At 39.9% G+C, this 16,051-nt stretch overlaps 1 protein-coding gene across 1 annotated transcript in view; it reads left to right on the top strand.

Annotated features, from left to right (window-relative positions):
* Positions 1 to 16,051, top strand: part of MAN1A2 (mannosidase alpha class 1A member 2) — a 165,082-nt gene that overhangs the window by 23,230 nt on the left and 125,801 nt on the right. Inside the window, exon 2 of the mRNA XM_033051198.2 lies at positions 9,372 to 9,627. Within this exon, the coding sequence (XP_032907089.1) occupies positions 9,372 to 9,627 (256 nt within the window). The remainder of the gene's footprint in view (positions 1 to 9,371; positions 9,628 to 16,051) is intronic.

Below are 16,051 nucleotides of genomic sequence, written 5' to 3'. Positions count from 1 at the left end.
TACCTGAAAGTTTGCCATCTCTGATTCTGCATTATATCCACTTGATATACTTTTAATTTGTAATAGCCACTCTCACATCATGTGTTTTTTTGCTGTCAACCTATTTGGTATTTGAACAATTTAAAACTTCAGACTAAGACCATACTACTATCATGGCTATTGCTTTAATTGCTGACTATCTCCAGCTGCTTTTCTTCTGTTGGTGAGGGTTTTGGTGCTTACTACTGGAGATTAGGATACCGTGGAGACTCAGTGTAAAAGGACGGAGCTATCTTATTTACTATGATACCCCTTTAGAATATAGACGTCAGGAAGAGGTATTCCTTCAGTTAATACAGTTCTCATTTTCCCAGTATAGGGGGTGGGAAAAGGGAAGGAAGTAACTAATTAGGAATGGGAACCTGGAGGGGAGGGATGAGATTGAGCCAGGGCTAGCAGAGGACCTTGGTGTGGTAGTGAGGAGCAGCAGTTTGCTTCTGTGAAAACTGGAGACGGAAACTGCACTTGGTGCAAAATAGATGAGGGTAGGATAACTCTGAAATAGTCGTTTTTAGTTTCCTTCACTAAGTAGAGGAAGATTATTGTTGTCTCAGATCTTAGAAGAGGCAGGCATTGACTGAGATACCAGAGGCTAATCAGATGCTTTGGAGAGAGGAAACATTTGGAGGAAGCTGGTAGTCAGGAAGGCATAAATAAAGTTTAGGATAGTAGGGAGTGACCAGTGGTGGAAGAAGTGTTATCAGTGGGGTAAACTAGAGAAGAGAAAACCATATGTCTGAGTGATGGAATAGATAAAGTGTAGGGAATGGCCATGGAAACAGTAGTGGTTAATGGCCATGTGAATTCATGTGCAGAAAACATGCTACTTGTACCTTGGGCTTTAGTTTAATGCCCCTGAATGTGCAGGTCTAAAACACTTTGAAGCTCATTTCCTGTTCTGCTGTCCCCAGACGTTTAATCATGACTATATTCTAGCCCCAACATCAGTGTTTGGGCAGTCAGCCAGTTAGGAGATCTGATTTGGCCTGAACTGATCTGTAATTTTTCAGCTACCTCAGCTCACCGCTGGCTGAATGGCTTGTTGCCCAGTCTTCTGAGTACTACTAGCATAAGGAGTAAGTGAGCTTGCTTTTACATGGGCACTAAAGCCCTGAGAAAAGAATGATTTGCACAGAGATGGTGACCAATATAAGGAATATAGGGTTATAATATCCTTTATCTGTAAACCAATATTTCAGCTGTTACAGTTGATTATTCTAGTAATGCTGTAGTTATACACAATCAGTCCTTAACCTGCTAAATCAGCAGCATCTATGGACATCCAAGCATCCTTGCTTCTACAGAAGTGCTAGTTTTGTATCCATAGGTGTATCCATTGTTCCCTTCGACAATGCCACGGAAGTTGTGTTCTGGGCTTTATCTGTCTAGTGGACAGCAGGGGGGACTCATGCTGATGGTGTGCAACTCTTACTTACCCAGGTGTATCTTCTTACCACACAGGTTAACTTCTCAATCTCAGGTAAGCAGTGAAGGCAGTGTTGTCACTTCTCCACCTGGAAATTGGGTCTGCAGATGAGTCCCCTCTGAGTTTGTCAGAGAAGACCTTCCCAAAGCTTAACCTGCCAAGACTTGTGCATGCAGTGGTGTTCTGTGCTCTAGATGTTGTTTTGGCCGTCCAATTATCATTTATATCACCGTATTTTTATGCAATAGTCCTCAGTTTCCAGCAGATCCTTGGCTTATTGCTGTTGGGACTTTTCACCTGCCAGAAGCTAAGTATTAATCAGCTTAAATATAATGTGCAACTGTAACTGGAGTCTCTTTTTATTTTTTTTGATGCGAGCTGATATGTGTGAAACCCTGTCAAGGTATTTTCTCTTCGTCTGATTTTTACATAGATAGAGGATGACAACCTCCTGCTACTAGCTCAGATGGTGGATTCTCTTAATGATGAAAAGCTCCAGGATTTCAGTTTTGAAACACAAGAATATTGAAATGATTGTCATAATTTTTTGTGATTTCTACTTCTTAATTTTCTTTAAAAACCACACCCTTACCCCCAACCACAATTCTATATGACAAATGTCTTTTGTCAACTTATTTTCCATTGTCTTAGTTTCTGTTCTTAAGGTTGCTTACTTGATACTTCTAAAAGTCAGGAAGACATTGCTGCTCACAGTTGCTGTCTAACTTATTCTGGTTGTTATTTGAAACTAAATAGTTTTCAAACCCTGTTCTTAACAAAATAAAATCAAAAAAGGGGGTTGATAGAAGTGTTTACTTGTTAATTGTGTTGCTTGAAAAGTTTTCTTGGTCTGTTATGGTTTACTTGATCTTTTATCTGAAACATGAGTAGACCAGGAGTTTTTTCTTTCTACTGTTCATCCTGGAATCAGATGTTTAGTGTGGGATTTTTGGACAAATTCTTTTCAAGTATGTCCCTTCTTGTTCTTTCATTTTAGAATAAGCTTTCAATGTCTGTGTAGAATGTCACAGAAGCATCTGTCCTACCACATGTGGAGAATGAGGATGTCCTGTTCAATTAAGTATTTAAAGCATTTGTGTTAAGCAGTTCCCATAGCAAGGAATTAATGCGGCTTTTACTGTGATGTTTTACACAGCGACTGCAGCAAGCTTTTGATACCTGCTGAATGAAAGTTTTCAAGCTATAATCTTATGAAGGTGACAGGCAAAATCCTGTTTCTCTTTTGCTGGAAGATTCTCATATTGCTGTTTCTGTATGTCAGGTGAAACGTTCAGAAACTTTTCGTAGCTTATTAGGCAAACAAATACTGTTCTCTTATTGGACTGAACAACCTGAACAAGGGCATATGCACATCAATAGATGTGCTAAAAATTCCTTTGCTTTAACATGTGCATATGCAGAAACAAAAGAAATTTTTTCAACTGGCTAAAACTCCTACACAGAACTTCAGTTTCTGGAGGCTATTGTTTGGTTCATTTCCGTTACTCCTGAAGATTTTTTGCTGTGCTTCCAGAAACTTTTTCTTTTTCTCTGGTAGTATCATGTGTAAAAGGAGATGTTTATAATTCTGGGGTCAAGGAAGATCAGAGAGGAGGGGAGAGCAAGATACTGTATGTAATGCATGTGTTTGATTGCAATTCCTATGTTATCACTTTGTTTTGTGTTTGTCCCCATATCCTCCCAAAATTCTTGTACAAATCTGAGATTTTGAGCCCAGCATCCTGTCTTGGCACAACTCTTAGGCAATGTGGGTGGTACAGAGGGTGACGGAGTAGCAAGTCAGTACTGCTGTGGTGCTGAACATGTAATTCAAGCTTCTGTAGAGCATATGCTGAAACAGTTCCTAGTGGTGTACAAAATGGAGCCCATGATTTATTTTCCTTAGGTAAAAAAAAATTTAAGAATTATGTCTCTGAAAAATCAAAACCTTCTAATTCCAAAGTATATTAAAATGTTGTATAGAACAGTAGTTGCACATGCAACTTGTGGGTCTGCATGTGCTTGAAAGGGTGAAAATGAAGGTGTAGCAGAAACCAGTGATATTTTTGGATTTTAGGTGTTTGAATTTATTTTTTAAAATCTAAAATTAGCTAAGTCTAGCTAATTTTAGGATTCTGTTTAATGTTGGGTAGCTAAGTTAGCAATTTTTTCCCAAAAATATTCTATCAAAACAACTTTATCATTGTGAAAAACTTGAGATTAGAAATACTCAATTTTGTATAGAGTAAAGAAAAATAAGTAATGCTTGTGAAGATTGTAGCATGGGACCTCTGCGAAAGATAAGCTTTGAGTGATAAAGAAAATGCAGTAGTGTCTCAGACTCTGCAGCAACTTCTGTGATATATGCCAATTAATAGAATGTACCGCTCTTATTTTCCTTTATGGCTTGTGTTGATGTGTTTCAATCTCTGGATTTTTTTCCTGTTGGAAGCTTAGTTTTGGGCATTAGTAGTAGACTAGAAATAATATTTAAGAGCTTAATGCTGTATATAGGAGTACAGTAATTTCATGACTATAAGGTGCACCCTTTTGACTAAAATATTCCCCCGAACCCGGAAGTGCGCCTTACAGTCCGGTGCGCCTTATATGATGGACAAAGTTGTGACATTTGCTACCCCGGAAGTGTGAACCGTGGAGGGAGCTGGCAGTGCCACAGCAGCCGGGTGGAGGTGGGCCTGGGGACCCGCGGCACCACCCTTGTCGGGTCTGGGTGGGCTCGGGGCCCGCAGCACTGCCCCTGTCGGGTCTGGGCGGGCCCGGGGGCCAATGACTGCCAGGTTGAGAGGAGGCCTCGACCAGCAACCGCACGGGGGGAGCTGGAGGCGGAGCCTTGCTGCAAAAAAAAAGTGCGCCCTATAGTCCGTTGCGCCTTATCTGATCTACAAAGTTGTGAATTTTGCCGACTCCTGGGGGATGCGCCTTATAGTCCGGTGTGCCTTATGGTCATGAAATTACTGTACTCTGGTTCCTTTTAGTTCTGCTTGAGTATATCCTTCAGTGTCTGATCTGTGCCATCAACATCAGCAGGACTGCCTTCTCCTATATGTAAATGTGCTTATTTATAAAAATTTTTTCTTTTAATAAGAAGCAGAGATGATGCATTGGTCTTGCAGGACATCTCAATTCACTACTTCCTCAGTGTCACAGGACCAGCTATGTATTATTCTGCCTTCATCAAACTGTTCTTTGTGACGGTTAGATAATACAGTATGCAAGATATTAGTCCATGCTGTCTTAGGCTTGACTGTAGTGAGTATAAATACATTGCTATATGCATGTTTAAATTTGTATAACAGCAGTGTTTCCAGTGACTTAGAGTGATTTGTAGTAAAAAATACTGTGGTTTGACATTGTTAATTGTAATGGGCTTCTGAAATTAATCCTAAATAAAATAATCCTACTGCTTTTGGTGGATTAAAACCCACATCAAAATAAACCTTACATTTCCAAATGGAGAATTGTTAACTTTTTATGATACCGAATTCTGTTGTTCAGTATTGATTTCTTTTTGTTTCTTACTCCCATAATCTGTATCTATTTTTCACTCCTATTTCTTGTAAAGTTCTTTCATCTTTATTACTTTTAAAAAATAAAGTCTGTCTCATTTTGGTAGTTTGAAAAGAAGATCTGATGCTCCAGTCAGTATGGTGCTAGCATACAGGAAGCTATTAAAATACGCAGGGCAAGGTACCACCATTCTTCTCATTCAGTTTTCTTGAGGAAACAGGAAGAAATCCTAGATTTCCTGAACTTTTAGTGACTTTTCAGAGTCCTTTTTTAGGCATAAGATTGAATATTAAAAGATTTATTTTCCCCTTTATATTAGCATTGTAAGCGCTTTGACGGGTTTAAGACCTTGTTCTGCAAAGGCCTAATATTGTGTACAGAAGTAATTAGTTGCAGATGCTAACTCAAGTTCCTTTAATCATCAAAAAATCTGAAATAATGCCTATTTTTGATTGTGTTAGTACCTTGAGGCTAATGTAGTTGTATTCTCTTTTATACTGGAGGAGCAGCAGAGATAAAAAAGATACATGTTTGATAGAGGTGTAGTGATTGAAAACTACAGTTCTTGAACTTTATGCAGCTGTTGGTTTATCTAATGAAGTGGTTTTGTACCTGAATGACATTAAGACACAAAAAAATTGAATGAGCTTGCTTATATCTAGTTGAAAATGTGTATTTTTGTTTGCTCACCAGAAGTGAAAGCTGCATTCATTACTGTTGCAGTCTTAGAAAGTATTATTTTTCTTCCTGAAATAATTGATCTGATTCTTCTGTAAATCTGTTTCAGCTGATACTATAACTGCAAAACAAAAAAGTTTCATTTAAGCTTAAAATGTTTACACAGTCTCTAGTGACCCTTCTTAGTGTTGACAAATACCTGGCTGCTCATGTAAGTGCAAGTGTAGGAGTGTTTGTAGAAAATAACTACAGTAATTTCAGGACTATAAGGCGCACCGGATTATAAGGCGCACTTCCAGGTGTCGGCAAATTTCCGAACTGTGTCCACATATAAGGTGCACCGGACTATAAGGCGCACTTCTTTTTTTTTTTTTTTTCCCGTAGCGAGGATCTGTGCACAACAAAGTAATGGATTAGTAACAGAATCACGTGATCATGGGGTTTACTGGCAGGTGCTCAATTTGCAAACATTTTTCACAGATTGGTGTCGCCTTTAAACGCAGCCCCAGGCACCCTCCCTGTGCACGGGCCCCAGCACTCCTGCCCGCCCCCGGCGCCGGCTGGCGTGGCATGGCCGCGGCTCATGGCTGGCACTTCCAGGTTGTCTCGAGGTGGCCGCGGCTCGTGGCTCACACTTCTGGGTTGGCTCGGGGTGGCCCCAGCTTGGGGCTCCCACGGTGCTGCTCGTGGCTCGCATTTCTGGGTTGGCAAATTTCCCAACTTCATCCATATGTAAGGCACACCGGATTATAAGGTGCACTTCCGGGTTTCCATCAAAATTTTAGTCAAAAGGATGCGCCTTATAGTCGTGAAATTACTGTACTTTTCTTCTCTACTAAAACTTGAGCTTACTGTACCAGCTATAGCAGTGTTTCCTGAGCTTGACACTCTCATGCTTTTTAAAGTTGTTTTTTTGGGATTATATAGCTACTGTAGACAGAGATGAGGAACAAATGCCTTTGCTAATGGTCACACCACTGGACAGATTCTCAAAATAAGTTTTACCAATTCTGTTGGTGTAAATATTCGTAACATAGGAAGCAAATAATTCCCATATAATGATTGCTTATCTGCATATCTTTTTTTTCTTCTTTTAGATGCTATGCATGTTTCATATTTGTTAATGTTAGCTGTACTGTTTTGTACTTAATTAGAAGGTATGTTTTGATCTTTTTATTATGGTTGTAAAGAAATCCTGTGAGTTGTCTTTTATGTTATCCTTCTTTATTAATTATTATTAGCGTATGAAGATTCATGGAGGTCGTGACTATATTCCAAAATACTATACAAGATACCAAGGAATACTCAGTGTCTTTTCATTTTGTAGAGGACTTAAATGATGTTGAGCACATAACAGATGTACTTCAACTCTGCACTCCCTTCTGCAAGTTCTGTGAACCCATTCAATTTGTGTTTTTTGTATTCTCTCTAAATATATTTCCTCCAGAATTTTGCTTGTCCTCATTCTAGAGCTGTTTCCAAGGCCCATACCTAAATTACAAGACAAAGGAAAACAATTTGGTAGAGACAGTAAAGGAGTAACAAGCAGAAGTGGCCTCTAGTGACCAGCATAGAAATCTGTGAATTTAACATACTGGACTTCTGGAAGTAGACATGTTTTTGGGTCTTTTTAGAAAAATGCATATAATGGCACTTGATATTGATGGTGCAAAGTTGTGAAGGTGCACAAAGCATATCAGCAGTGACTTACTCCAGTGAATCAGACTCAAACTTCATAATTACTTTTCACACAGAGGGATTGTGTTTGGGGACTTGCAAGTTAACCGTATGTTTTACCAAACATATTTCTATTTATCAATAAAGCAATTAGGTTAATCTAAATATACCTTGACCAGCTTTTTATTAGGTTCTGAGATACACTGTTACCTTTTCCCTCATAAAAATGCAGTTATTTCAAGGATGGTTGGTCCTTTGCAAAAGAACTTTAATATCTATCAGCAAAATGTTAGTGAATTTAGTCAGAAAGACTGTCATTTGCCTCCAGATACTGAGTTTTGAATATGAGAAATGTGCCTGCAAAATGCACTGAACTATTTTGATTCTTAACCATTTAGTAACATTTCAGATTTCTCATTCTCTGTGAAGTACCTCTTTGGCTCCTTTACATCATACTATCTCCTGGGAGAACATGACTGTGGGAATGATGTCTTGTTCTGACGACCTCATTCTCTCTAGTTGCATCTTACGCAGACCCCTCTGCTAACCTTGGAAAAGCTTTCCAAAGCTTCAAATTCCAGGTGGTAGAATTTTTTGTCTGCTTTTGTTATTGATATTTGTGCATGATATTGCTGCCACAACAGAGTATGAGTAGCTTTTGCAGGAATACAAGGAAGTTATTTTCTCATATATGTAGGTCATAGTAGAAGTAAAAGTTATCCTAAATGGTATTGCTTGTTTTCTCTTTTTAGGAAATGTTTTACTGCTTTGAAAGTTTTTTCTTTGCTTCTCAGTTAAGGGAGAGAAGCACTACCATTAGACAGTATTAATGATTTTGTATTTGACAGTCAAATTGAGGAACTCAGTCCTTAGTTTTTTTTTATTGTTTGGAAGAGATATAGATAGGGATATGGTGTGAATCCTATTGAGAAAAGTGGCTGAAGAACTTCAGTTTGAAAGCGTTTTCATCAGTGCATCTATTAAAATGTTGCTTTGTATTTCTAGTATTGATGTATTGAAGGTAATAATGCTGCTATAATTTATTTTAAATTCAAATCTAATAGCACTTTGGAAAAATGTGAGGGCTAATAAAGTACTCTTTGTGTAATGCATTTTTTTAACCTAATACTTAAATGCCTACTTTTTTTGGTTTACATTAGTCATTGAGCTACTCTGTTTTTTAAAGAAGGTTGAAAAGGTGGTGCTGTATTGAGAGTCTGATGTGTTCATTTCTGATGCTTTGAAATATTTTAGGACTGGAATGGGTAATTTTTGTCTATTGTTTTAGAACAATACTCTTCATTCTGTGTGCAAATCTTTAAACCTTAACTGATCGTTAAGGATCACACTGTAAGATACTGCTTAAAACCAAGATGATAGATGATGTTGGTCTTGTTGAAAATGAATTTCAAAATCATATTTTACTAAAAGCTCTTATACTCCTAAATGGCTTTATAATTAATTATGCTTTTAGGAGTGATGGTTTAAGGACTGTAGTGATTGGAACAATGAGTTGTGAATTGAAGGGAAAACATGCTGTGGTGGGGATTGTTAATAAACAAAGTGACTGTGGTTGTTTTTGGGTTTTTTTTGGTAGTGGTTACTTCACATCTTGTGAAGTTGTGTATGATTTATTGGTTGTGGAGAAAGTGAAGAAGAGCCCTTCTGATTTCCTAAAAAGAAATATTATTGGATTATTGCTAGATGTGCCTCTGCACACATCCTGTAGTTTAAGTAAAACTCTAAATTCTTGAGTGGACAAGCAAAGGTGCTAAGACAATCTAAAAAATTCTTATTATAACATTTTTCCACAATACTGTTGTGGACGTGTGTGGTGTTCTTTTTGCATTTCCTGGCAAAAATAGTGTAGGATTATGCACTAACATAAATCAATAAACTTGTCTGAATCATTAGAATTGCTTAGAGAAAATCATCTTAGGATGTGGCTTCTGTTGAAGCAGCAGTTTGTCTGTAAGCAGTATGGTTTTAGTAATGAGATACTGACTAGCATTTGTGTCTCTAGAGAAGAAGAGGAACGTCTGAGAAATAAGATCCGAGCAGATCACGAAAAGGCTTTGGAAGAGGCTAAGGAGAAATTGAAGAAATCACGAGATGAGATTCAAGCTGAGATTCAGACAGAAAAGAACAAAGTAGTGCAAGAATTGAAAAAGAAAGACAGCAAGCCACTGCCCCCTGTTCCTTTACCAAACCTGATAGGGATAAACAGTGGAGAACCAGCAGACCCGGATATCCGAGAGAAGAGGAACAAAGTTAAAGAGGTAAAGATGATGATGTGGTCCTACCTGTTCTTGTGTCTAACAGCAGTTATTTATGTTACTATGATTTATATTAAAAAAGGAAAACAGATCTACAAACCATTTAGTAAACTAAAAGTGCACAAGTATTAATGAACATCAGCATTATATTGCATGTTTTTTTCCCTGTTGTTGGATTGTTAATATTTCACTGGATAACTACTTGAAAATTATTTTAAGAAATTTCTTCAGCTTACTCGTATGAATTCAAAGTGGGTTTGTCATTAACATATGGAACAGTAACAAGAGTATCTTTAAAGTAGAACATGACTTTGTGAGTTTCCTTTCAAAGAATGGGATATGTTACTGTGATGTTAAAACGTTAGATCAAAAATATGAGGAAAAAGAAGACCTTCTGCTAATATTTGAAAATTGCCAAATTATCACATATTTTTCAAAATACATTTTAAGTGGGTTTAAATTGAGTAAATCTAAGTGGATTGAATGTTTTAGGTAAACGAGGCAAACTTAGATCTTTAGGCTTTTGTTTCTGAGGCAACTTATGATTTGGGAATTGCTGTTTGTGGTCTTATCCTCTCTACTGCTGTGAGATTCATTGCTCCTTTTCGTCCTGGCAATGCCAATTTCCTATTACTATTGTCAGACATTTCTCTGAGTCTGTACTTCTAACTAGTATGGCAGAAACCTTGCACAGCCATATTGTTCTTTTTCTTTCCTGCACTATGATTAGTTTTATGACAAAAAATTGGTTTAGCAAAGCAGGAATGCTTCAGGCCAGATGCAGACAAACACAGACTCTGTTACTTACTAAAGAACATCAAGGACAGATGGCACATAGTATTCACATCAGATAACTCTACTTTAAAATTGTAATCTGAGTTTAATTTGCTTATAAAACCGAAAAGAAATCAGTCATACACCTGTCCTTTTCATAGGAAGGAGAAGTAGCTGAATTACAGTAATTTCAGATTATAAGCCGCTCCATTTTGACCAAAATTTTGGTCCGAACCCAAAGTGCGGCTTATAATCAGGTGCAGCTTATATATGGACAAAGAACAAAAAGTTGCTGTTTTAGTTTGGAGGACAGGTGTCTGCTGAGAAAGGCAGGAACTTCTCTTTGAAATGGAGAATGTAAACCCCCTCTCTCCAAATTATTATAATTTTGAAATCAAGGGGCTTTCAGGCAAAGATATGGGAATTAGGAATAACAGTTCTTTACTAGGGAAATTAAAATAGAAGTACAGTATTACAAAGAAACAAACTCCAAACCCTGACAAAGTCAGAGTACAACCTGACACCCCATCAGGCAGGTGTTGGTAGCAGTCCCATTAAATGGTGGCTGCAGTCCCCTTGCAGTGACAGATGTGGTTCAGTTGAAGCAGTGCTCCTGCAGAAGGTGCAGTTTCCCTCCGGAGGTGCAGTGGTGATGTGGAGAAATCCAGTTTCCCTCTGGAGTCCAGTGGAGAAAGGGGCTACCTTAGCATCCCAAAACCTGTGTTTTTATCTTGGTAAGAAATGTTGGGTTCTTTCCTCTGGCTGGAGCAACTTCCAATGGGATGAAGTAATTTTATCAGTCCCACAGTGGGACTCAATGGGCCATTAGCAGGAAATGACTCTCTGGAGGAAGGATGGCTTCTGAAAAGATAAAGAACAATGCCCCATCTGGTTTCAATGGATGGCCGATTAGCAGAATATCTACCGTTGAGATAAGGATCACTGTCCCCACCCTCAACAGATGGTGATAGAATAGATACCTTTTATCATACTCTGTATTGTAATGTACGGCTTATAATCAGGTGTGGCTTATGTATGGACAAAGAATGAAAAGTTACTGGCACTCAGAAGTGCGGCTTATACTCAGTGCGGCTTATAATCGTGAAATTACTGTACATGCCATTCTGTGGGTAGATCACTCAAGCTGGAATTTTACTTTGAATATTAATGATGGCTGGATGGAATCCACTCTTATCAAGTAATGTGCGGCTGCTTATTATATATGAGCGATGCACTGTGGAGCTGTGTCAGTGTTTGTAGTAATTGCTCCATATAGAGCCCTGTCACAATCACAATCTGAAGTGACAAAGTGGGAAATCTTTTCCTGGAAGATGTTACCTGTTGCTAATTATTGCAGAAGTATTTTTGCCTAGGAAGTTGTGTCTGGAACATTGGACCTACTTGACCCTGCTTGGTTAGGTCTGCTTCCCAAAGGACAACATTTGATTGTGGATTTGAAATGGGTCTACTGATATGTCTGCAACCATTTTGAGGGAGAATATACAAGTTATTTTGCTTTTCTAATTGTTTTTGTAGGGTGAACGTATGGTTGTATGGTTGTCAACAATTACTAATTTTTACTAGAGATTACTGTAGCAAAATACCTCTGAGATGGATTTAATGCATAGAATAAATCTGAGTTTACCAGGTAATGCAAAATTACTGAGCACCGCTGAAAACAAAGAACTAGCTGGAAGAAATAATCAACCAAAGTTCTTATAGACCAAGTCTGGAATTGGAAGGGGGGATTGAAAATTAGTATTTGCATTTCTGAGGTTGTTTGGTCAGAATGTAGACTGAGAGATGATAAACTTTAGGTTAGTATAAAATCGCAATTTTCTTGGTCTCATGAAAAAGTGGTAAAATTTGGACCATTCTTGCTGGTCTAAACCTGAAGGTATAGCAAATTGTAAGGAATTCAGGGTAGTTTGTGAGTAAGAATCACCACTTGATGATCCTTACTGCAGTTGCCACACACCTTGTGCTGTAAAAGGCTTACTCCTTTTTTTGATGATCAGCCTACGTGTGAGTCACACTGACAAGCTGTTTTTCTATTGCATAACTTGTTGATAAAATGATTATGGTTTCTGAAGTGTAGCTTTTCATCACCAGACCATAGGTTTTTGTGGGACTATGTTTTAATTGGGAAGTCCTTCAGTTAGGATAATAATGCCTTTGTCTTGAGCAGTTTTCACTTGTGCTTGTAACAACCCGGGATCATGGGAGCATGACTGAAAATTCTTTGTTCTGTGAATTGCTTTCATTGACTCAGTCATGTTATTACCAGGTGATCTCCAGAATTTTTAATTTTTGTTTCTTGCAGGGTAGGAGATTGTCACTTCTACAGCTAGATGTGTGAAGGCAATGAACATTGGAGTGGGAGGTCTGCTAGGGAGAAGGGACAAATGGTAATTCTGAGGAACCATTGATGGAACAATGTGACTGAGATTAAATGTATATGAATAGTGTCAAATGAATAATATTTTGTCTGAAACCTGTTTTTGTCAGCATCAGATGTCTCAGAAGTCTACAGCGATTTCAGAGCTGTGAAGTGCATTGCGAAAATATGTTCGTCACTGAGGTCCTCCCTCACTGTTTTATGTAACCAGTGTACACTAACACAAATAGTCTTTGTAGATAGACCTATCAGAAAAAAAAGAACAAGTTTCAGGAGACAATATCTCTTTTGTAGACCCACAACTGATATATATAAAAATATATATATGTAAATTTTGACATGTAAGACATTATGATTGCCTGCATTGAGGCCTGAAAAATAGCCCAGGGAAGCTACTGGCTCTGTGGAGGCTGCATATCTGGCTTGAGAATTCCTGGTGTTCTCAAGAAATCATTTGACCTGCTTTGATTTACTGTGAATTATCCTGATACATATTTGCAGAACTTCACTCTCAAAGAGCAGCTTTAGACTGTTCAAATTCACAAAATGAATAATGTTATGCTACCTATTTCACCTCCTATTAAAAGATAAAAAACTGTATAGAATTGGGTGGAATGATGGGGGCTGTTTGAAACACACAAGTCTATACATTTGGAAGAAAGGCTGGAAAATTTTCAAATGAGGATCCAGTTTCTATTATTTTTGCAGAAACTGCATAATCAGTTTTTATTTCCAAATAGCAACTTGATGAAGGCTGGTTTTTAAACATCTCTGTATAAGGTGTAGTTTGGCAGTAGTTTAATATTTTAAAAAGACATATTTTGACTTTTAGAAAAAAGTGCATATAAAAATAAAAAGGAAGTTGTGTAATGCTCTTAAGAGAGCTTTGCAAAGCATTTGAATGCTTTATATAATAGGAATGTTTGCTGAGCACAGAGAGGGAGGCTTCTTAAGGTTGTGGAATACAACTGGGAGCTGAATTTGCATCTTACTGGTTTTGTTTTTGTGTGTCATTTGGTTCTGATAATTATATTTAGTGTTACATTGTATTCTCAGGTTTAATTTGCACAGTTGTATAATCTGTCTATATTCTTCTAAGCAGCTATTAATTATTTCAATAAGGAGCATTTATGAGTTGGCTGATGATTTTGGATGCACAGTGATATCTCTGAGAAGGTTTTCCACTTGCTTACCATACATGCTTTATAGCGCTTCTCTGGCATATCAGCTTGCTGTTCAGGCTTTTAAAAGATGCTGTGGTGTTTAATTGACTGGTACTTAAAGAACAAACACATTGAAAATTCTTCTTGCTGCTGCCCTTTAGCTTTGTATTAATATTTTAGCTTTTTCTTCTGTGTAAAAGAAAAATATTGAAAATAGAGAATACTTTCTTTTTTAAGATTGTAAGTGCAACTTGAATAATTTTACAGCAAGACTTTAAGATGTGACTTTTCATCATGATTAATGCAGAGAAATTAAGAACAAATCCTGTCTTTTGAAAGTCATTGGTTTTTTTTCCAAGATAAACTAGCTACAAATTGCTTGAGCACTTGGAATTTTGGCATTTAATTTCCATTATTGTATTCTCTAAAGGTGTTCAGAGTACAGTAAATTCACGAATACAAGCCGCACTGAGTATAAGCCGCATCTCTGGGTGTTGGCAAATATTTCGGTTTTTGTCCATAGATAAGCCGCACACGAATATAAGCCGCTCTGTCGTTCGCAGCGAGGACCCGCGTGCAATTAGTAACAGAGCCGCGGGAGGGCGGGGTTTACCGGCTGAGCTAAGGCTGTGCAGGCTCGGCCCGCTAGGGGCCGCTGACGGGGCCAGGTGGCCCAGCCCGGTGCTGCCGCTCGAGGCCAGCCGCCGCTGCCCCTGGGCTCGGTCACCCCGGGTCGGCGCTGCCCCGCGGTGGCAGGCAGGGATGGAGCTTCCCCCGCTCCTACGGCAGCGGCAGCGGGCGGGGCCGGAGCTTTCCCGCGCCCGTGGCGCTGGCGGCGGGCGCGGACAAAGCACCCCGCCTCCTCCCCGAGCCGCGGCAATGGCGGCGCGCACTTCCCGCCCCCCCCCGGGCCGCAGCAGTGGCGGCGCGGGGCTCCCGCCGGCTCCCCGAGACGCGGCAATGGCGGCGCGCACTTCCCCCCCCCTCCCCGGGCCGCGGCAATGGCTGCGCAGGGCTCCTGTCAGCTCCTGGAGCCGCGGCAATGGCGGCGCCCCCCCCATCGGCTCCCCGGGCCGCGGCAATGACGGCGCGGCCCCCCCGCGTCCTCCTCGAGCCGTGGCAATGGCGGCGCTTCCCCCCCGTCGGCTCCCCGGGCCGCGGCAATGGTGGCGCGGCCCCCCCGCGTCCTCCCCGGGCCGCGGCAATGGCGGCGCCCCCCCCCCCCCCCACCTCTCCTCCCCGGGCCGCGGCAATGGCGGCGCCCCCCCCCCCCTCCCCTGGGCTGCAGCAGAGGAGGAAAGAGAGCTCTCCTGCCTCTCTCCCCGCCCCCCGTGCTGCCTGCAGGGAGCCAGAGCAACACGGTAACACTGTAACAATTGCGAAATGCCGGCTTTTACTGGCCGGTGCTTGGCTCGGCACTCTGGCTGGCACGTCTGGGGTTGTAAATGTCAGAAAATTATTAATATATTAGCCGCACCCGACTATTAGCCGCACTTCCGGGTTTCCACCAAAATTTTTGTCAAATTGCTGCGGCTTGTATTCGTGAAATTACTGTATTTTTTTTTCCTTTCAGTTTAAAGGTAATTGTTTCATAGTGCTCTGTGGTCTACAGTGAGTTTTATTTCCATGGGAAGGTAAATTTTACTGTCAAATAAGGAAAATTTTGTAGTTCTTTTCACTCTATTCAGGGTTCATGTTTTCTTTAATTTCTGCCTAAGATGTCACTGTATTATCTTACTGTCAGCACTCATTTAGGATACTTGTTAAAATAGTATATTTCATCCAGTAAGGGTCCTAATCCTATGCAAGTGGTCCTTCTTCTCTACTCAGCGCTGGTGAGGCCACACTTGGAGTCCTTTGTTCAGTTTTGGACTCCCCAGCATGAAAGAGACACGAGCATATTGGAGAGGGACTGTAGCATCTCTCATCTGAGCAGAAGATAAGGTAGCTGGGCTGGACAAGAGAGAGAATCTTACAAAATTCATGGAGGGAGGATGAGAAGAAGACAGAGGCAGGCTCTTCACAGTGATTACCAGTGGCAGGCACAAAGGCAGTGGGCACAAACTAAAACAAAGGAAACTCCATCTGTGCA

The sequence above is a fragment of the Catharus ustulatus genome, chromosome 2 (assembly GCF_009819885.2).
Source record: "Catharus ustulatus isolate bCatUst1 chromosome 2, bCatUst1.pri.v2, whole genome shotgun sequence".
NCBI lineage: Eukaryota > Metazoa > Chordata > Aves > Passeriformes > Turdidae > Catharus > Catharus ustulatus.
This window is presented reverse-complemented; position numbering and strand designations above follow the sequence as displayed.